We start from the raw sequence: 23,038 nt of genomic DNA on the forward strand, positions 1-23,038 counted from the left end.
GGCACACACTCTACCGCCAAGCTGTTTCCCTGGCACTGTGAAGTATTTCAAACTCTGTTGCAATGTGAAAGTATTCTGTACATTATTACCATGACACTAGGTTGTAAGTTATTTAAATTTATATTTAAATTTATATTTCTAGGGGAGCAGAAGAAGTGTTCTGGATGGAATAATAGCCTTCTTCAGTGAGCTGGATACGCAGCACAGTAAGGAGCAGAGCGGTGATGAGTGAGTACTACAGTTTAGAAGTGCAGCGCGTTTTCACAAATCTACCTTCCCACTGTGTATTTCAGTCCTTAGTGTGGTTGTTAGCCTGGCTTTCACCCCTTCCTCCCCTTCCTCTGCCTGCTCAGTTACGAAGGTAGGAGAATAATTCAGTCTCTTCTTCACACCCTTCCAGGAAAATAACTTGTAAGATGCAGGTTTAACATCTATTTATTAGAAGAAAATTAACAAACAGCTTAGTGTCTGCTCTGAGGGTAGCATTGGCTTTGGGACTATAGTGATGAACTGTTGTGGAATATTATTTTAAGATGTGTTACATTTGTTTATGCTGTGGAACATTTGTTTTAATGATGCAAAGATGTGTTGCATTCTTTTATGTTGCATTTGTTTAACTCTGTGAAGCTGTGTTACTGTGCCTGTCTAGAACATCTGATGGTCTAATAAAGAGATGAATGGCCAATAGCTAGGCAGGAGAAAGGATAGGCAGGGCTGGCAGGCAGAGAGAATAAATAGAAGGAAAAATCTGGGAAGAAGAAAGAGCAAGAGAACAAAGGAGGACTCCAGGGGCCAGCCACCCAGCTACACAGCAAGCCACAGAGTAAGAAATAAAAAAAGGTATACAGAAATAGAGAAAAACAAAAGTCCGGAGGCAAAAGATAAGACAGGGATAATTTAAGTTAAGAAAAGCTGGCAAGAAACAAGCCAAGCTAAAGCCAGGCATTTATAATTAGAATACGCCTCCATGTGTGATTTATTTGGGAGCTGGGTGGCAGCCCCCCAAAAGAGTTAAAAATAACCAACAACCATGAACCAGTCAAGCAAGGCTCTTGCTGTTATGGAGCTTAAATTTTGGTGAGAAGAGAAAATCTTAGTGTTCATCATGTGCGAAGATAAATAGAAAGGATCATATGTCAGTGACAGCATAGCTACTTTAGATTGGGTCTGGGAAACATCTCTGGGAAGGTTCTGTTTTAACCAGAGCCTGACTGATAAGAACCACCATATGTTGATGAGGAGAGCATTTTCAGGTAGGGGATAAATACAAAGGCAGAGCCCAGTGTGGCATATCTTAGAAAATTGGTGGGTTTTTTTTAATGTTTATTTTATGTATATATGTGTATGTGCCTGAGTGTATGTATATGCACCAAGTTCATGCAGTACCTGGTGAGGCCAGAGATGGCATCGGATCCCCTGATCTTGAGTTACAGATGGTTGTGAGCTGCTATGTTGGTACTGGGAACTGAACCCAGGTCCCCTGTGAAATGAATGATAAGCGGCACTGGTGACAGCACTGGTTACCGCGTGGAAAGGTCACGTTCATGACAGAACCCAGTATTAGTTTTAGAGCTTTATTAGGAAGAAGAGGGGTGGGGGAAACCAGGCCTGGGAAAGGGCACGTGTAGAGGGCAGAGAGAAAGATGGTCGGGGAGTGGGGGGAGGGGGGGCAGAGAGGGTGGGGTCTGCATCCAGCTCTTTAAGGGCTCCCAGTGAAGCTACACCACGCATGCACCACGCATGTGCTGATTGCGTGACCACGCCACGTGCATGTGGTTGCCAGTGCAGACTGATGAAGTAAGACGCAAGACCCTTTGCTTAACTCCTGAACTGCGCATGTGCAGTCATGTGGTTGCAGTGAGGGCAGAATTCTAACACCCTGCAAGAGCATCTAGTACCTTAACCATTGAGAAATCTCTCCAATCCCAGATGTTTTCTTTTTAAAACAAGTGCACAGAGTGCTTATTTTGTACCAGGTGCATATACTGTAAACCTTACATGCTTTTTTGTGGATATCGAAACCAAGAAACAAACAAATTCAGGTATTATCCTGCGTTGTATAGCCAGAAAATAACAGCAAGGATTTGCATCCAGGCGGCCTGGCTACGGAGTTCGTGCTGTTGGTCTAGTGCCATCAGCTGCTCCCGCCCGTAGTAACCTTTGTTACTTGGCTTGCACAGTTGATGAGAAGGTGGTTCTCTGTGTTGACTTAGGAAAGGTTGACAGCAGGTTTCACCGACGGTAAGGAGGTCAGTTCTGATCACATTAGACTTGCAATGTATATTAGCAGCCCATTTGGGCATTGAGCAGGTGAAAGTCTGAACTGATATATAAGGTGACACACATTTTAAAATCATTGAAAAGTAAGTATACATATGCATATAAATGGGAGGGAACTAAAGCCAGGGAACAGGATGGAATTACCTAGGGAAGATATGCAGAGGAAGAAGCCTACCAGCTCTGAGATACTCGGCATTTAAAGATCAAGTGGTAGGGAGGGTGAGCTAGCAAGGGGGGTAACATTGAGATCCATCAGTGTCCCTGAGCACAAGGAGACCAGCTGTTAGGCACAGCTTATAATCTCTGCACTCTGCGGGCCGAGGCAGATGGATCATGAGTTCAAATTCAAGGCCATTGTAGGCTACGTAGCCAGGTGAGACTGTAGGTTTGGGCCATGTGGGTGTCCTCTGTGACCCTTACAAGAATAGTGAGATGGCACTGGTGGGCAAGGAGAGGTCAGAGCCTGACTGCATGTGGTTCTACTTGGGAAGAGAGTGTGAGATAAAGAAGTGGAAATCTGGCTGACTGTAGACAGTTCTTTGTGTAAGTTTCCTCGCCACTGGGTTCTGCGGCTTCGGTTGGATGCTTGTTCGTCCCAGCACTCTCATTCTATAACCCTGACTTAGACCTTGTTGTTGAATCTTCTAGGTTGTTGGAGCTCGTTACCACCCCAGCAGATGAACTGTATCATGTGGAAGGCACCGTCATTCTGCACATCGTGTTTGCCATCAAACTGGACTGTGAATTAGGCAGAGAACTTCTGAAACACTTGAAGGTAGCAGCCGGCTCTTACGATGGTTTCAGGTCTCCATGAGACAGGGCACTTGTACTGAAGCCTCTTTCCTGTCAGTCCGTGACCAGAAGGGCAAGTACAGGACATCCAGGGTGTGCAGGATCTTTTGTCTTTGAAAGTGGAAGATATGTGTGCTATTTCCCAATCCTAAGCCAAAAAGCTCCATTTAAAAACCTTCCTTACACTGGTCAGAACCTAAGCTAAGCTGCTACCCTGGTGCCTTGGTCTTCCTTACTTTCTCTCCAAAGCCCCCCTCTCTGCCATAAGGCTTTTGGCTGTTTGTCCTCAATGTGTTAGACATCTGTACCATTTGCCTCTTATCTATTTATTTATTTATATTGTTTATTTATTTTATTTATTGTTTTTCAAGACAAGGTTTCTCTATGTATCCCTGATTGTGCTAGAACTCACTCTGTAGACCAGGCTGGCCTCAAACTCAGAGATACGCCTACCTCTGCCTCCCCAGTGCTGGGATTAAAGCTGTACGCACCACATCCAGCAGGAAGCTCAGTTTAATTCTAACTTTATATCTGAAGTAATTTTTATCTTTGGCTTCAGCTTTCCCATTTATGAATTGGGATTTTTCTTATTTCTAGTATATCATAGAATTTTATGATGCTAAATTATTCATCATTAAATATCTGTGAGGTAGAAAAATAAATTATTTTAATTTTAATTAATTTTGTTTTGAGATAGGGTTTGTGTATATAGGCTGGCCTCAAGCTCCTTTTATAGCTGAGGTTGGCTTTGAACTCCTGATCTTTCCGCCTCTATCTTCCAAGTGCTGAGATTACAGGCTTATGCTACCACCATGCTTATCTTCCTCTAACTTTTCATTCTGAAAACAAAAACAAAAACAAACAAACAAACAAAAAAAAAACCCCAACCCAAAGCAAAGATAAAAGTCTAACAAGAAAATACCTGGTCCCGTCACCTAGATTCACTTATTACTAAGTACGTTTATAAGCCTCACATACACCTTCTTCAGCTGTGAACCATTTCACAGGAAATTGCAGAAACCATAGCCTTTAGTTGTCTGAATCATTTAGTGTGTGTCTCCTGAGACTATGGACGTGTTACCACAGTGACATCCTCTCACCTACAAATTTAATTTTAACTAACTCCTTTAATACGATTTAATCTGTAATCCTAACTTAGATTTTCATAGCTGCTATATAACTGTTTTTCCTTCCACCCCATGATCTATTCAGGCTTAATACGTTATTACATTGGTTTATTTATTATGCCTAATATAATTCCTTAAATATTATTTATTTTGGCTTTTATTTTGGTTGCAAATATATCTTTGTAATGTGTTCTTTAATTTTTTTTTAACATTATTCTGTGTTTGTGAGTGTTTTGTGTGCATGTATGTATGTGTACCACATGTGTGCCCGGTGCCAGAGGAGGTCAGAAAAAGGCATCAGATCCCCTGGAGAAGGAGTTAACTGATGTTTGTCAGCCTCCATGTGGGTACTGGGAACTGAACCTGTGTCCTCTGCAAGAGCAGCAGGTGCTCTTAACCACAGCATTTCCTCTCCCTCTCCATTACATAATTTTTTAAAAGCATCCAGCTCCGTTTGCCTTGGGTTCTACTTTGTAAGATTCACCTGATTATTTTCTTGGGCCTGGATTGTGTTTTTAGCAAGGACCCTTCAGAATTCTTGGCCCCTGTCTTGCAGAGGCCAGCAGATCTGTGTACAGATACTGACTCGTTTAGGTTTGCTGGCTTCACGGCCTGTCACGGCTGCTCAGCATTAGTGTGGTGGCAAGATCTCAGCCCTGGACAAGACACACACAAATAGTACAGCTGTGTCCAAGTTAAACTCTGCAGACACTAAGACTTGATTTTCCACGTGTTAATGATTCGTAGAGAATTCAAAGGAGAATTTTTAAAATTCTGCGTGCTAGGTCTTGCTTTGTAGCCCTCGCTGACCTAGAACTTGTCTTGTATCCTAGGTTTGCCTCAAACCTGGGGCAATCCTCCCTCAGGAAAGTTGAGAAAATTTCTATTGTGTCATTTATTCTATTAATGCAGATTTGTTGGCCTTCTGTAAACATTTCTCCTATTGTTTTGTGTGTCGTCAGTGTCAGAAAAGCCTTTAAACCGGCTCTGCTATTATCCATGGCAGTCGTTATCTATTTTGAGCGCAGAGCTACCTAAGTTTGGCTGTTTGGATTCCTCGAGTTGGGTTATGTGTCCTTTTGATGTGGCGGCATCAGTCTTGGGGCGTTTTTGTGGCGCAGGGTATTCAAGGTTTACTGTGCTTTCCTTGACAAATCAGAATACCAGCCACTTCCTCTGGGAGCCCTGAGTCCATTGTGTGGGAAAGGTACTTAAGGACCTTGACGTCAGTTAGGTTTTAAAGCTCTTCCATCATCTGACTGTTCATTGTTCACTTTTTATGTGTTCAAAGTCATCATTTTGTTGCTATTTTCTCTCTCTCTCTCTTTTTTTTTTTTTTTTTTTGGTTTTTCAAGATACAGTTTCACTGTGTACCTCTGACTGTCCTGGAACTCTGTAGCCCAGGCTGGCCTCGAACTCAGAGATCCACCTGCCTCTGCCTCCCTAGTGTGGGATTAAAAGCGTGCGCCACCACCGCCCAGTTTATTGAACTTGTTTTTGAGCGGGTCTTGCTGTGCTTGTGAAGTGTCGTGACGTCTGGTTCATTCTAGGCCGGACAGCACGGGGACTCCAGGAGGAGCTTCTGCCCCTTCAGCATCGCGCTTCTCCTCTCCCTGACCAGAGTACAGAGATTTGAGGAGCAGGTACTTATAACGACACTTCAGTCCTTTCTGAGCTGACGAGAAAGCATGCAGGAGCCCATTTCTGTTAGTGTCCTTCCCTGTCCGGCCAGCAGCAGAGACCACTGTTCTAGCTGCCGGAAACCTCAGATTCCTGGCGCACACCTTCCTTTCCCGTCGAGAAAGCCAGATGGTAGAGTGGAGTAGAAGCACGCTAACCCGCTCAAGTCCAGAAAGCCAGCCCAGCGGGCCCTCGAGCAGAGGTCTCATGGCAGCCCTCTCAGAACTGTCCCTGCCAGTCAGCCAGGAAAGCATGAAGTTCTTGCCCTCTTTTTCTCATGCGTTCCAGCATTAGGAGTAACGTTTCCGGTCTTTGTCTTGCTGTTTTGCTTGTGGTGGGGACACTGAGCCAGCCTCACGTTTGGTAGCAGGTGGTAGAACACTAGTTACACACCTGTCTCTGCTGACTTTATTAATTAATTGGAGACAAGGGAGCTGGTGAACCGGCTCAGCAGCTGAAAATACCCGGTACTCAGCCTGATGACGTAAGTTCAGTCCCTGGGAACCACGCGGAGGAAGGGGAGGACCAGCTCCCCAGAGTTGTTCTCTGACTTCTGCATGTGCACTGCGGCATGCACGCCCCCAAAGACACGTGATAATTGAATGTTCAAAAAAAGGGTTAGGCGCGAGCTAGGGTCCGGAGTGTAGGTTGTCCTCAAACTTGTAACGCTCCTGCCTCAGCCTTCTCAGTGCCAGATTATAGACTTGCACCACCAGACCTGGCACGGGAAATGTTGATAATGTATTGATGTTTAGCCCTGTTCCCTTGAAGAAAAGCCTGTCACGTTCCCACTGAAGCTCACAGCTTCTGTGTCCTCTGAATCTGTTTAAATAATCTCCATGGGGCTGTGTGTGAGCGGCAGCTCAGGGCTACTCACAGGTTTAGCTCAGATCAGAAACTATAATTTTGGCTCATTTTCTTATTTCTTCAATTATATCAGGTGTTTGATCTTCTAAAGACTTCGGTTATAAAAAGCTTTAAGGATCTCCAGCTCCTCCAAGGCTCAAAATTTCTCCAGACTCTCGTCCCTCAGAGAACTTGTGTTTCAACCATGATCTTAGAAGTGGTAAAGAATAGGTGAGTTGAGGAATCGTATTCTAAAAGTGTTTGAGGGTCAGGGTTAGAAAATGCAGTGTGGCCCCATGCTTATGGCCACTCAAAGAAAGCTGACGAGTATAGCTAATGACTTTGTAAGATTAAAGCTCTGACCCTTAAAATTGGTAAAAGAAGATGTTTCTATGTGGAAGGAAAAAAGCCTTTCATCTCAGGGCCTCATTCCTTAGACACCTGCTCTGTAACAGGAACATAAAGCATTGTCTTGTCCTTTCCTTGGTACTTAGCTCCGAGCCTGAGTCTTGATTGGTGTCTTTTTAAGTGAGTGAAAAATGCTAAGTTCTCTTGACTGTGACCATTGAAGTCTGGGTCTGGGCAGTCAGAAGTAAATCATTGACTTAACAGTTTTATGCAAATCAGCTTGAAACTACAAGGAAATCATCAGTGGCCATAGTAGGATGTCTGTCTGTTTTGTTTTTTAATTTCAGGGTAAATGTTAGTTGTTGTACAGTCTTTATCATGCCATTCTTTTCTGTGTGGGTTAAATATGAAGTTTTACATTTTAAGCCATAACTTAAGGTCTTTTGCATGTTAGAATAATTCCGATTTAGATGCAGGTGTGAGCTCGGCACATCAGGCAGATTAGACTGGGTTCTCTTTCAGAGTGTTCCACTCGCTAACCAGACTCTGACACGTCTCTATCTGTTCTCTACCTGGATAGTGTTCCCTTGCTTGTAGTGTTTGAGACAGCGTCTCACTGTGCAGTCCTGGCTGGCCTCGAACTTCTGACAATCCTGCCTCTGCTTTTTGAGTGCGGGCATATGCCACCATACCCAGCTGTGTCCAGTTTTCCTTTTTCTTAAAGATAATGGTGTCTCTCCAGTATTTTCCCCACTGAATCTCTCCAAGTTAGGTCAAAGAATCAGGCAGGGCCTAACCAGGAAATGGGACTCCGCCCATCTTCTGGAGCCCTCTACCAGCATGGAATGTAAAAGCATCTTCGTCTATATCTAGCGGAACAGGCTCTTGCTACCAGATGGGGCCAGACTTCAGCAGGAGAGATGTGGGTGACATCATCATAATCTTGCAGGGCTGTGTGAGTGCTCAGCAAGTGCTGTAACACACACACACACACACACACACACACACACACACACACACACAGAGTCTTCCTGTCGCCTCCTTGTTAAAGTTAACAGTACTTGGTTGGACTTCATAATAAGTTTTACTGAGCTCTTCGCTCACTCTGTTTTTTGAACCACATTCCTTTCTCCTGGAAAAAATGCTATAAATATGTAATTTTTGCAGGATTTCTTTCTGATACAGTTTGTGGATGATAAACTTTGAGTCTTTGATATCTGAAATTTTTAATTTGCTCTGCTAGTTGAATTGTTTCACCAAGTGTAAAGGTCTACGTTCATTATCATTTTTTATTTTCTCTTTCATCTAGAATTGCTGGTGGAAAGTCTGATGATTATCTGATTTTTGTGTTATTGTAGATAACTATGTTTTTCTTCACAGAAATTTTTACAACTTTGTCTAATCTTTGCTGTTCTGAAATTTAACAGTTTATGTTCATGTAACTTCTTTTTCCATTCTACCTGATACTTAGGTTTGTACTCTATATCTTTCCTGAGCACTGTGATATTCTTGTCTTGTGTGATTGGGGGGATGGCTCAGTTGGTAAAGTGTTTGCCATGGAAGCGTGAGGACCTGAGTTCAGATCTGGAGCACCCATGGAGAAGCCAGGCATTGCAGTGTGCCTATAATCCCAGGGCTGCGGGGGAGAGGTGGGGAGATCTCTGGGGCTTGCCGGCCAGCCAGTCTAGCTGAAGCCAAGAGCTCCGGATTGAGTGAGTGACTGTCTCAGAGAGTAAGGTACAAAAAAGTTTTAAAATAATAAAACTAATAAAGGGAAGAGTTGGGGGTTAATAGGATAAAAAACATTATTTGAAATTCCCAAAGAATTAATAAACAAAAATCCACTCTGTCAACTCTTCATATATGTACAGTCCATAAACTACAGAAAAATGAGGTTTTTTTTTTTTTTTAATTGACCAGAAAACCAGCCTCTTATTTCTCTATAGTTTATAGAGTTGTTTTTTTTTTTTTGGGGGGGGGGTGTATACCATTTATGTACTTATATATGTATACATGCCATTTATATGTATAGACTATACTATACACACACACACACACACCTTACACATAGTGTGTATGCATCTGTGTACAAGCACATGTGCGTGCGTCTTTGAGACAGGGTCTGATGTATCCCAGGCTAGCTTTGGAACTTACTATATAGCCAAGGATGACCTTGAATGTCCAGCTGGATTACAGGTGTATGTCACCATGCCCAGTTTTATGCAGTGCTGGGGATTGAACCCAGGATTCCTTGCATGCTAGACAAGCTATCAACTGAGCTACATCCCCAGCCCCATGTGTGTATCTTGCTATATTTTAAGTACTAGTGTGGGAAGAATGGAACATCTACTTTATTTCTTTTGATCCTTCCTCTCCAGAGTAAGTATTGTTAAATCTGTCAAGATGCACAGCTGTATTATCTGTTGTTTAGTGCTGTGTATACTTTGCCTGTGTCTTAACAGGTAGATATAATGATATAAAGACCAATTTAAGCTTATCCCTTCCACTATAAAGGGTGACATCAAGTGGTAATCACCAAGGTTCTGTTGCTTACAAAGGTTATTTGTAGTTTAGCTCATGCTGTTAAAACCATATCATTCATGCCATAAATATTTACTGCGTGCTTTGTGCCTGGACTGCATGGGTAAAAATGTGACTACACTTTGGTCTTAGCCCTAGAGAATCTCAGTCTAGAGAGGGCAACTTTGTTAGTGTGTATGTACATTGTGCTGCAGAGAAGGGAGAACTGAAAAAACTATTGGTCGTGAAATCTTGAGTAGAAATTGCAAACTGGTCATGCCTTGAAATACTGTACATTTCTTTTTATATATTTTTGGTTTCTATTTTAAAGGCATTTTAGATACTTTTATTTTGACTGAGGATTGAATCCAGGGCCTTGTATGTGCTAGATAAGCATTTACCACCAAGCTACACCTCTAGCCCTAATTTCTGCATCTCCCCAGTGAGTGTTCTGTCTGCCCTTGGAAGCCTCTTGCCTACATTTTCATGACCGAATTAAGAATTTTGTCAAATAACAGTACATGCAGAGAAAGGAAATCTGCGTTAAATGAGCAAATGCATTGAGCATGAAGATGGGGATTTACTGAGATTCTCTTCACTACACTTTGTTTTCTTGTAGTGTTCATAGTTGGGATCATGTAACTCAAGGTCTCATAGAACTTGGTTTCATCTTAATGGATTCATATGGGCCCAAGAAGGTTCTTGATGGAAAAGCTGTTGAAATTGGCTCCAGTCTTTCTAAAATGACAAACCAGCATGCATGTAAGCTGGGGGCTAATATCTTGCTGGAAACCTTTAAGGTAAGTGAACTGGCTACTTTTATGTAATCTTGACACAACCTAGAGTCATCAGCGAGAAGGGAGCCCCAGCTGAGAAAATATTTTCATTAGATCTGGCTATAGACAAGCCTGTAATGCATTTTCTTCTTAGTAGTGGGGAAGGGCACAGTCCATTGTGGGTGGTGTCATCCCTGGGCCAGTGGTCCTGGGTTTTTTTGTTTTGGTTGTTTTGGTTTTTTTGAGACAGGGTTTCTTTGTGTAGCTTTGTGCCTTTCCTGGAACTCACTCTATATCCCAGGCTGGCCTTGAACTCACAGAGATCCACCCACCTCTGTCTCCCGAGTGCTGGGATTAAAGGCTTGTGCTGACGCTGCCACCGACGCTGCCACCACCACCACCACCCAGCCTGGATTCTTTTTTTAAAAGATTATTTATTATGTATATAGTGTTCTGCCTGCATGTATGCCTGCAGGCCAGAAGAGGGCACCAGATCTCATTACAGATGGTTGTGAGCCACCACGTGGTTGCTGGGAACTGAACTCAGGACCTCTGGAAAGAACAGCCAATGCTCTTAACTAGTGAGTCATCTCTCCAGCTCCCTGGTCCTGGGTCTTTAAGAAATCAGGCTGAGCAAGCCATAAAGCACAAGCCAGTAAGCAGCACTCCTCCATAGCCTCTACATCAGCTCCTGCCTCCGGATTTCTGCCGTTTGAGTTTCTGTTCTGACTTCCCTGTGATGATGAACTGTGATGTGGAAGCGGAAGCAGAATAAACCCTTTCCTCCCTAACTTGCTTTGGTCATGGCGTTTCATCACAGCAGTGGTAACCCTAACTCAGACAGTCAGAGTCTCACTTGACTACCGTTTTCGAATTGTATCTAAATAATATAAATAGAGCAAGATGCTGCCTGGGAATGTGGCAGATGAGGAAGTTTGACAATTGTTAGAGTGTATGTGACAGCTTGGGATGATATTGAAACATTACAGATCCAGGTTGGTGAATACACTCTCGTTTTTCTTTTTATTTGTGTTGAGAGAGGGAAAGGTAGATGCATGTGAGTGTGTGTGATTACACTTGACCTTGTGTGCACATGCGTGTAGAAGACCAGAGCGTAACATTGGGTATCTTCTTCTGTAGTACTTCACTTTATTGCCTTGAGACAGGATTTTTCACTAAGACCTTAAGTTTGAATGGAAGGTAGATTTCTCTCCCTCCAGCAAACAGGACGTTAACTTTTTGTCTCTGACAAGGACCAGGGAGAAACAAATTTAAAAGAGTTATTTTGACTCATAACTTCAATGTTGCAGTCTGTGCTTGATTGGCTCAATGCCTTTGGGCCTAGATGGGTCAGCATATCATCCTTGGCAGCAGGAACAGGCCGGAGGAGGCTTCTCACCTGATAGTGGCCGGGAAGTGGAGAGACAGACACACAGACGCAGAGTGCATGAGAGTCAGAGACAAACAGGAGAGACAGAGGCTAGGTCTAGCCTGTGGTAGCCTCTAGCTGGCTTGTTCCTCCTTTATCTCTTCTTGCATCTGGCTCATAGCCTACTGCATACTTCTGTCCACATTTAGGATGGTCTGTCTGTCCTCAGGTGCTGTCCCACATGCTAGCAGTAGACATGTTCCATACTAATCTAACAGTCAGGTTGACAACCATGCCTTTAATCCCAGGACTTAGGAGGTAGAAGCAGGCAGATCTCTCTGAGTTCTTGGGGAGTTCAAGGACAGCCAGGGCTACCCAGAGAAACCCTGTCTCAAAATAAAACCAAATCAAGGTGACAATCAAGAACCACCGTGGTCCTGGAGATGCTCAGCATGTGACCATTTGCTACTCTTGCAGAAGACTGGTTTCTGTTCCCAACATCCCATGGGGGCTGCAACCCACTGTAATTCCAGTTCTGGGGTGTCTAGTGCCCTCTTCAGGCCTCCTTGGTAGCTAGGCATGCACATGGTGTACATTTATACATGCAGACAAAACACTCGTACACATCAAAATAAATGAATCTTAAAAAGAAATATGGTTAACAACATCCTAGTTTTTGGTTTAAAACTATATTTTAAAAAACAAGATGTTTCATTTGATTTCAGAGGTGTTGATTATCAAAATATCTATCTGTAGAGCATATAATTGCTATTAAATTACTATTGAGTCTAAAAAATTAGACAATCAGAGTAATCACATTCAAGTAAGAGTTTTGATAAAATGCAAGTTAAATTTCCTAAGTTTTTTTGATACACCTCTTCTGCTTCTTGGAGCAGAGAAGCCATTGATTAAGATTTTATTGTTATTGTTTCTAAAACTTTCCATGGGCTTTTAAATTTTACATTTTGGAATAAAAGTTACTGATTCTATCAGAAATGTGGCTGTTGACTGTACTAGACACCAAAGTAGGAGTAGTCCTTGATGCCCAGCCTTGGCGTTCGTGAGAATTGTACTTTTAGGTTAATACAATGAGCATTCTCCTTGCCTAACAAATCATCTGGGTGAAGAATGAGGAGAGCGCCGTGATTCTGTTTTCCAGATGATTCGTACTGTATCCTGATTTGTCTGTAACATTGAGTTTCACACATACCCAAATTATTCTTGTTCTGCCTAACGTGTATTGATGCATCTAGCAAGCTGAAAGTCACTCAGGCACGCTTTATTGATTCTGTTCTTTCAGATCCATGAGATGATCAGACAGGAAATTCTGGAGCAAGTCCTCAATAGAGTCATTACTCGGACGTCCTCTCCCATCAATCATTTCTTAGGTACTGAACTTCAAAAAGATCGAGTTCTTAAGAATATTTTCTTTTAAATGTCGTGATTCAGTCCGAGGGAGAAAAACAAAAAACAAAAACCACCTACAGTGTGTGAGAAATGGCTCGGTGGTTAAATCACTCACCATGTCGGACTGGAGTTGAGCTCAGGTCCTCAGAACCTACCCAAATGCCAGATGGGCAGGGTGGCCTATTTGTAATTACAGCCTCAAAAAATGGAGACGGAATCCCCAGAACAAACTGGCTGGCAAAAGTAGCCGTATTGATGGGCTGTGGGTTTGACTAGGAGACCTCGCCTTGCTGAGTCAGGTGGAAGGGGACCGATGATTCCCAGTTTCAACCTCCAATCTCCACATGCATGCACAACACACACACACACACACACACATACACACACACACACACACACACACACAGGCACGCATGCACCCACGCACACATGTGCAGCATATACATTCATAGCACATACACCACATACACCATATGCACACAGACAGGAGAAATGGGGGGGGAAGCAAAACTTAATAATGATATAATAGAGGTTAATGTATTGTCTTTGACTGTGATGCCAGTAAGACAGATGAATCCACTCGTCTGTGGTGTCAGTAAGTAAGGGAACATTTAACCAATGAGTTGGACGTCCATTGTGCATCAGCATTAACACCTGTTAACACTTCTCAGCGCTTCTCCCGTGAGGCCTGTTGTGCCACTGGGACAGATGCTGGCCTTGAAGGCCTGGGACTCTGGGCTTGACTTTCCCACACTGTGCTGTCCTTCTCCATGCATTGACCTCTGCCTGGCTGTTGTTATTAGGTGTCTCCTAGTGTCTACATCCATTCCTTTTTCTTACCCACCAATTTCACTAAATGCTCTGTTGTCTGACCTGTTACAGCTTTTCTGAGACTCCAAGAAGGTCCTCAGAACTGTAATTGTTTGTTTCTTATCATGCCTATGGCCAATCCCCCCCACTTTTTTTTTTTTTTTTTTTTTTTTTGGTAACTTTAACCCTTAAATTTTGGAGTTCAATGAAGTCCAGTAATTAATATTTTATTATATCTTACAACTTTATGATGTCTAATAACATAATCTGCACATTTAAAGTGTGACAGTTTAATGACTTTTAATATGTGTATATGGTGTGAAGCTATTGCCATAGTCAGTTTAGGCACTGGGAAAATGAAATTGAACAGCGTAACTAGATAGCGTAGTACACCTGATAGGTATTAGAATGCGTAAGTTTAAAAAGAATGGCCATGGCCAGGTGTCGTAGTACACGCCTTTAATCCCAGCACTCAGGAGGCTGAGGCGGGAGGATCTCTGGGTTCAAGCACCAGGCTAACTAAAGCTATATAGTCAGACCCTGTCTCCAAAATGAAATCAAAAGAATGACTTCATCAAGTGCTGGTGACAGTGTGAATAACTAGGTACTTTTGGAAGAAGGTAGGTTTATTTAAAAATAGTATGTAAAATAGGAAATGTAAAAAAAATCAACGAATTAGACTTCATCAAATTAAAAAATTTCCTTTCTGTATAACATTACTACCAAATGTGAAGTTAACCTCAGATTGGATGGAAATGTGTAGGAAGCATACCTTTGGACCTGACCGTGGGCTCTGCATCTGTTAGTGGCTCCTTTCTCATTCCCGAGTCATCGTTTACGGCGTCTCTCTTCCTGATCAAATGAAATTCCAAGCAGCTTTCTGTTTTTAATGTATTGTTTTGTGTCCTCACTTTGATTTTTGCTTTAGTTTTCTTTCCCATACTTGTTTAGCATGTCGTCTGTTCCTCCTTTGGTTGGGAGCTCAGCTTATTAACTTCACACTTTTCTCTCTTTTCTGTTGAAAAATATTAAGCTATAAGTTTTCCCCTAAATGTCATGTTAGATGTACCACATTTCTAGAATTTCCATTTAGTCTGAATCTTTTTAAATTTCCCTGTGATTTGTTCTTTAGAAGTGGGTCTTTTAGTGTCCCCGTATCTGAAGATGTTCTTCTTTTTTCTTTAAAGTATCATCTTGTTACTGGTTTCTAACTTGTGACCAGAGAACATACTTTGTATGAGATTAATTCTTACAAGTTTTTGAGTCACAATTTCCCGGTTGGTTTCTGAGGTGACTTTTTCTCCCTGTACCAATCCCTGCCCACCCCTGCATATTGCCACTAAATTCTTAAAATACCAGTAACCATCACTCTGAAATCAGTATGCTCTTTTCTAAATTATCGCCTCTCACCCGACATGATAATGATGCACATCTGGAATCCCAGTACTCTGGCAGCTAAGGCAGCCTGGCCTCAGGTTTTCGTCCTGACCTCTCAAGCGCCTGGCACTTCCGTCCTAACCTCCCTTTCCCACACTGACTTGACTATCTGGATCCTTCACCCCATTCACTGACCTCCCACCCCTGTGTCCTTCTGAGACTTTTGTGCAGACGGCCGTTCTGGGGTTTGTGTTCCTTCAGAACCTTGAATAGTTCTTTCTCTTGATCTTCTAAAATACCACAGTGACCTCTTCTTGTGCACTTCCTGTTTAAATTGTCTACTGTTTGTTAGGTAATACATGTTTGGAATTACTAGGTACTTGATATTCTATTTTTCTCTTTTGAGATATTTTTGCTTGTGTTCTGACTAAATTACTAAAATTCTTAAAAGAAGAATATGCCTTATATATTCCTGATAGGACCGTGTGTTTGCCAGATAGATAGATAGATAGATAGATAGATAGATAGATAGATAGATAGATAGATAGATAGATAGATAGACAGATAGATAGATATAGATATTTATTGACTTACTTTTGCTTAGAGACATGAGTATAGTTGACACTTGTGCAATCAGTGTAAATAGGTTGCGTCCTTTCTTCTAGACATTTTAATTTTGCTATTTTTATATTATCACAAAAAAATGATAAAATATCTTGGTGACACTGGGAATATTTACACCCAGCGAATAGAAATTTATATTTTAACCAAGATACAAAACACTCAACATTTTTTTCCTTGTATAGATTTTAGATGCTTCCTCATCTTTATTTTATAGCAATGTGAAGCAACTAATTGAGATTCTGTTTTCAGACTTGCTTTCGGATATCATCATGTTCGCACCTTTAATTCTTCAGAGCTGCTCTAAAGTCACGGAGACGTTTGACTATTTGTCCTTCCTGCCTCTTCAGACAGTGCAGGGGCTGCTCAGGGCAGTGCAGGTAAGTCGGCTGACACGGGGCTGCCTCCCCAGGCCCGAGCTTAACCGTCTAGTCGGGAGAGTCGGGCACACCCTTCCCCTGAGTCCCACACAGTTTCGCATTGAACTGCTAAATGCACAGAGAAGGGCTGCTTCCCAAGCCCATCCCCTATGGGGGTCTGTTTTCCTGCAGCTCATTTTCAGCAGTACTGTACGGAAAGAACCTTAGGAACTAGTGAGCACAGTGGGTGCATGAAGGCATTCAGACTACTCTTGTTTGTTTGATCGATTGATATTTGAAGCAGGATCTCGCTCTATAGCCCAAGCTAGCCTGGGCCCCTCTGGGTAGTCAAGGCTGGCCTCAAATTGGTGCAGTCTGCCTGCCCTCGTCTCCTGAGATGTTGGCATTAGAGGCCTGTATCACCATGCCTGACAGTAACAACTTCCAGTTACTATTTAGAGTATAACCAGCATGGACCATATACACAAACAGATCCAAAGCACCAAAATCCTAATGGCAGTCACCGAAAGGGGCTAAGCTAATGTGGGGGTGATCTGCTCTGTTCTTCAGCCGCTTCTCAAAGTCAGCATGTCGATGAGAGACTCCCTGATCCTTGTCTTGCGGAAAGCTATGTTCGCCAGGTATGTCGCATTCCTTGAGACCACAGGGGCTGCGCCACCTTCTAATGTAAGTGATCTGCTGCCTCCTGCCCGCCCCTGCTCACAGCAGTCATACGGATCACTAACCCACACAGCACTCACAGCAGGGGGAGCATCGTGCCAGGGGCTCTCTGTGCTTTTCATTTGGTCTTCAGGCAACCTCAGGAAGTGCAGATTATTACAGTTCTCATTTTACACGAGGACAGTTAGGCTTAGGCATGACAAGTCACTAAAGGTTAGACAGCATGTGGTCTTGGGAATAGTCTACCATTGGTGATCTCCAGTACCCTGCTCTCCCCCCCTACAGTAACCTGCATGAAAAGGCTTGGAAACTTGAGCTAACCACCATGCCAAGGGAAAGGAGTCAAGAAGAATATACTCACGTATCTCACTTCAGTAGGCAGCAGAATTATGGCCCAGTCACTAGTGGACCTGGTGATTATTGAGGGGCCTGTGTCCTCCTTGGAGCTCGTCCAGTGCCCCCTGACTTCTCTTCCTTTATTGTTGAGTGTATAAATGTAATATAGTGATGTGTGGAAGGCATTTGATACTTTGAGAATAGGATGCCCAGTTATCAAATGGGATATAATGCACTCATACACGTCCAGAGGAATAACTAGCAAGTAGCTATTATCTCTGTTCTAGAACTGACAACTTTATATTACTCCTCTCCCAAAAGCATGCCTGCTAGACAGGGTTATATGCTCTAATGTCTGTAGCATGCGTTGATCACTGAGCTGCAGCCGGAAGCTGTCATTTATCTGGATGGAAGGTTCACATGGCATCAGGTACTGTGCTCCTGTGTAAACAGGAAGCTTGAAGAAGAATACACTCATTCAGACGTAGTAAAACCCAGTCATTTCCATTGCTGTTCAGTATGGAGGTTCAAGTTCAGCTCGGTTTATAGCCTCAGGATCCTTCCGATTGCCATGGAGTCTTGCAAACAGGATAAAAAGTTATCCAGATAGTCATGAGGTTAAATAGATAATGAAAGCAATCCGCTGCATTCCTATGCTGATAGTTGCTCTGAATACCTGCTACCTTATTTTGAGCTTGTAAATTCAGTTAGGCTTGGCTTGTGCTTGATTGTCCATACGTAGTCTTCATATTCCTTCTGTGTGTTTTTGTTTTTTTGTTTTTTTGCATTGAATCTCCTGTGCTGCTGATTTCTCTGTGCGTTCCTGAGCTAGCCAGCTGGATGCCCGGAAGTCCGCAGTTGCTGGGTTTCTGCTGCTCTTGAAGAACTTTAGGGTCTTAGGCAGCCTGTCGTCTTCCCAGTGCAGCCAGTCTATCGGTGTCACTCAGGTAAGGCTCGCTCAGATTGACGTCTGTCAGACATGGCTTCAAGACCAGTAACATGGACACAGGGTCTCAGTAGCTCAGGCTGACCCTGAGCCTGCAGTGATCCTCATGCCTCTGGCTCCTGAGTGCTGGGATTGTACATGTGAGGACTGTCTTCATCCCATACTTACTAACAGCGGGTCAGACTGCTGTCTGGTGTGGTAAAGAATAGCCTTCATGTAGCTGCTGAACTAGACACTTGAATGAAATGTGTATGTGTATACACACACACACACACACACACACACACACACACGTTTCATGCTTATTTAAAGATTTAGAGGGAAATCAAAAAATAATTCAATCATTTTATTGCTATGAATAGACACTATGAGCACAGCAACTCTTTTTTTTTTTTTTTTTTTGGTTTTTTTTTTTTTTTTTCGAGACAAGGTTTCTCTGCGTAGCTTTGCGCCTTTCCTGGAGCTCACTTGATAGCCCAGGCTGGCCTCGAACTCACAGAGATCCGCCCGGCTCTGCCTCCTGAGTGCTGGGATTAAAGGCGTGCGCCACCACCGCCCGGCTAGCACAGCAACTCTTACAAAGGAAAGCATTTAATTGGGGCTGGCTTATGGTTCAGAGGTTTAGTCCATTATCATCGTGGTGGGACATGGAGGCGTGCAGGGGACATGGTGCTGGGGAGGTGATGATAACAATCTTCTTGTCTGGGGCAGGGAGCTGATTCAGCAGCAGCCCGAAGACTCCTTCCTGAGTGGACAAGCACGGTCAACTGGCCCTGAGAGGCCTCTGTTGCAAAGTTAGCTGTGGTCCACACAGCTTTCTAGACTCCGAATTCTGCAGTCTTTAGTAGGGCTACCAACAGAGGCATTTGCATATGTTGGGTTAAGTAAGATATCAACACTTCCTCTGCTCATTTTGCTTTTTTAAAATTTTACTTTTAAAGATTTTGTTTATATGTAAGAGTGTTTTTTCTGCCTGTTTGTATGTGCACAACCAAACAAGACTATCTCTAAAGTTCCCTGGTGTTTGTGGATGTAAGGAGGTAAGCTTTTTTTTTTAATGGAAGTCATAAGGTTTTTAATGAAATCACGAATATCGAGGCTACCGGGTTGTCATGGTGTAACCAGCCACCTTCCTGAGTTGCTGACATTATTCAACTAAACCCTAAGGAGCAGAAGAGTTAATCTTGCTAGGATGGTTTAAACCTAGCTCATTTCAAACCAGAATGAGTGGCATGGGATGTGTGGTGATGATGACCACATCTGCATGTGTCCCGTGTTTTTAGGACAGGGAGAGCTAGACCTAGTATGCTTCCCTGGCCAAGAGCACATCCGCCATCTTGGAAACCACTTAGAAGGCTGGACACAAGCTGCCCCTCTCCCTTCCAGGTGCACGTGGACGTTCACAGCCGCTACAATTCTGTTGCCAATGAAACGTTTTGCCTTGAGATCATAGACAGTTTGAGAAGATGCTTAGGACAGCAGGCTGATGTTCGACTCATGCTTTATGAGGTAAGTCAGGAAAGTAGAAGAAATGTGTCGCCCCTATCCAGAGAATAATCCTTCTAATGTCAGTCTTTTTCTGGTTCAAGAAGAACAGTAGATGTGTGCCCTTATGCAGTTAGAGTCAGTGAATAGTAATAGTAAGTTATAAAATTATAAATAATTGATATACCGTAACCATTCTATTTTAATCTGAAATATTTAGATATGCTGATAATTTACCAGTCTGAATTTAACACCAAATTTGTCATTTGTAAGTTCTCTGTCATACACAACATACCCTTACTTTATTGCCTCAGATTTCAAATTTTTGTGTTCATAAACTAAGCATAAAAACTTCCCAGAGCTGGGTATGGTGGCACATGCTGGTACTGGCCAGGCAGAGTATCTTAGTTACTTTTCCATTGCACGCTAATACCATGGCTAAGACCACAAGTGTTTAGTTGGGTCTTACAGCTCCGAAGGAACTCCTCACCTTCTGGTGGGGAGCTGGGCAGCAGGCAGGCATGGCACTGGAGCAGCAGACTCCTCACATCAAAATCCATAGGCAAGCTGGGCGGTGGTGGCGCACGCCTTTAATCCCAGCACTGGAGGAGAGGCAGGCGGAGCTCTGTGATTTTAAGGCCAGCCTGGTCTACAAAGTGAGTTCCAGGACAGCCAGGCCTGTTTAACAGAGAAACCCTGTCTCAAAAAAAAACAAAACAAAACAAATCCACAGGCAAGAGGCGGAACACTTTGAGAAGGTGGGAGGCTTTTGAAACCTCAAAGCCCACCTCTAGACACCTAATCCTTACCAACAGCCCCACCAACTGGGGGCCAAGTACTCCTTTGTGGGTCATTCTCAGACCACCACACAGAGGCAGGCAGAGCTACATTTAAAAAAGAAAGAACCGTTTAAGCTACTGGATAGACGTAGTGTAGACACTACTTAGAGGGTCCAGGTTCTGCTTTCCCCTTTACGATGGTCTTACCTCGGCTTCATCAGAGATTAATTTTAAAATTGCCTGTCTTAAATCTCTAATATACTTAGCTTAGTTTAGTAAGAAGACAGTCTTTCTTTCCTTCCTTCCTTCCTTCCTTCCTTCCTTCCTTCCTTCCTTCCTTCCTTCCTTCCTTCCTTCCTTTTAGGTGCAGATCTGATGCAGTCACATAACATAAAATGACAGAATAGTTAGCGAAAAGCAGAAAACAAAATCATAGCCCAGCCACTAGGAACAAGACCCAGTGACTGTGAAAGGTACACTGCTGTTTCTAGTATTTGAGGTATTCAGGATGTCATGTACTTCAGCATAGATGTTGCATGGAAGGAATGTAGAATATTAGAAACTTTCAACAGGGAGGGTGGGGGTTGGAGTGGACAGGTTGGTGGCGGCTGGGGATAGTGAAGGGACGAGAAGCCGGTCGGGATGTAACGTATGATGGAAGAATAAGTACAGTTAAATTAAAAAAACAAATGAGGATGAGGGTAAAGCAAGTTATTTCAGAGAACAGCTTTTTTTGGTCCTCCCCCAATAGGATCTCATGTAGCCCAAGCTGGCCTTGAATTCTCTGTGCAGCTGGTGACCTTTCATTCTTGATGTTTCTCGGCTCTACCTCCCCGAGTGCTGGGATTACGAGGGAGTTCTGTCACACCTGTACTCCTTTGTCACCTTAACAATATTTGTTGAGTTGGTAGATCCTGGAATTTTCAGGTTTACGGTAGAAAATAGGAAGAATTTTTTTAAAATTGTTTTAGGTAGGTAGGTGGCTGGGGGAGTAAAGTGCTTGGTGCTGAGAAGTGAAAATAGGATTCTGGGGCTGACCGGCCAGCCAGCTGCGAAGTCCAGGTTCCCCGAACGACTCTGCCTCCATAACCAAAACAAATCGTGATTATGGGAGACACCCAATTCTAACCTTTAGCCTCCATGTGTACATAGGCACACACACATTTGTTTAGGAGTATTACCAATTCTACTGTTCTTATACACATGAGTACCTTTCTCTGCCCTGCCATGTTACTTCCTGGGATTAAAGGCGTGTGTGCTTCCCAAGCAAAGACATGGGATCTCAAGTGCTGGGATTAAAGGCCACCACTACCTGACCTCTATGTCTAATCTAGTGGCTGGCTCTGTCCTCTGATCCTCAGGCAAATTTATTGGGGTACACAATATATCACCACATATAACAGTTCTAGTTGTCCTGAATCTCACTCTGTACAACAGACTGGCCTGGAACTCACAGAGATCCTCCTGCCTCTGCCTCCTGAGTGCTGGGATTAAAGGCGTGTCCCACCACCGCCCAGCTTAGAATGCTGTTTTTAGCGTGAGTGTGTAAGTAAGAAGATTGTATGGGCTGGAGTGTAGGCACAGCAGTTGAAGAACACTTAGCTCTTCGGAGGACCTGAGGTTCCCAGCCCTATTTTTAGGTGGCATATAACTGCCTATTATTTCAGCTCCAGGGAGTCCAGTACCCTCTTCTGGCCTCCACAGGCGCGCGCACACGCACACGCACACGCACACGCACACACACACACACATTTCCGCACATCCGCCAGCCCCACCTCACACAAACAATCAATTTAAAGAATAATCTTGTCTCTGTTGCTCCTAGGGTTTCTATGATGTTCTTCGACGGAACTCTCAGCTGGCTAATTCAATCATGCAGACTCTCTTCTCACAGGTAAAATATGTTTTTATGGCTCACATAGGGGAATCAGATGAGGTTATTAAGATGTGACAATACTTTTTAGACTTTTGTAAATACAAAACTGTTGTACCTAGAGTCCCCCCAAAGACCTCCAAGAGACTGAATCCACTGGGTCGAGGTGGCGCACGCCTTTAATCCCAGCACTTGGGAGGCAGAGCCAGGCGGATCTCTGTGAGTTGGAGGCCAGCCTGGGCTACCAAGTGAGTTCCAGGAAAGGTTCAAAGCTACACAGAGAAACCCTGTCTTGAAAAACAAACCAAAAAAAAAAGAAAGAAAGAAAGAAAGAGACTGAATCCTATGCAAAAGCAAAGAGTCTTTTTACTATTACGAGTTAACTCAGAACTCTCTGTCCATCTGTCTGTCCGTCCGTCCGTCCGTCCGTCCGTCTGGCATAGCAGCAGAGCAGGAGAGACCCCAAGTAGCAATGAAGCAGAGTTTTTAAAGCAAGAGGTCTTGGGGTCTTTAGACTTCATAGGAACAGACTCAGGATTGGTTTATTTGAATGACAAACATGTTAGTAACTTTTAATTGGCTAGGGTTAGTTGGGGGTTACAGTTGTCCATTTTTGGGCAGGCCTG

General features: G+C 43.3%; 1 protein-coding gene across 4 annotated transcripts in view; it reads left to right on the forward strand.

Annotated features, from left to right (window-relative positions):
* Fanci (FA complementation group I) overlaps positions 1 to 23,038 on the forward strand; it is a 57,866-nt gene that overhangs the window by 14,362 nt on the left and 20,466 nt on the right. For all 4 annotated transcript variants that reach the window (XM_042278422.2, XM_042278426.2, XM_015994921.3 and 1 more), the window contains exons 9-19: positions 143 to 228; positions 2,929 to 3,055; positions 5,750 to 5,842; positions 6,820 to 6,956; positions 10,213 to 10,393; positions 13,039 to 13,126; positions 16,206 to 16,333; positions 16,883 to 16,953; positions 18,162 to 18,276; positions 19,662 to 19,784; positions 22,365 to 22,433. In XM_042278422.2, the coding sequence (XP_042134356.1) occupies positions 143 to 228; positions 2,929 to 3,055; positions 5,750 to 5,842; positions 6,820 to 6,956; positions 10,213 to 10,393; positions 13,039 to 13,126; positions 16,206 to 16,333; positions 16,883 to 16,953; positions 18,162 to 18,276; positions 19,662 to 19,784; positions 22,365 to 22,433 (1,218 nt within the window). The remainder of the gene's footprint in view (positions 1 to 142; positions 229 to 2,928; positions 3,056 to 5,749; positions 5,843 to 6,819; positions 6,957 to 10,212; positions 10,394 to 13,038; positions 13,127 to 16,205; positions 16,334 to 16,882; positions 16,954 to 18,161; positions 18,277 to 19,661; positions 19,785 to 22,364; positions 22,434 to 23,038) is intronic.

The sequence above is a fragment of the Peromyscus maniculatus genome, chromosome 1, assembly GCF_049852395.1.
Source record: "Peromyscus maniculatus bairdii isolate BWxNUB_F1_BW_parent chromosome 1, HU_Pman_BW_mat_3.1, whole genome shotgun sequence".
Taxonomy (NCBI): Eukaryota; Metazoa; Chordata; class Mammalia; order Rodentia; family Cricetidae; genus Peromyscus; species Peromyscus maniculatus.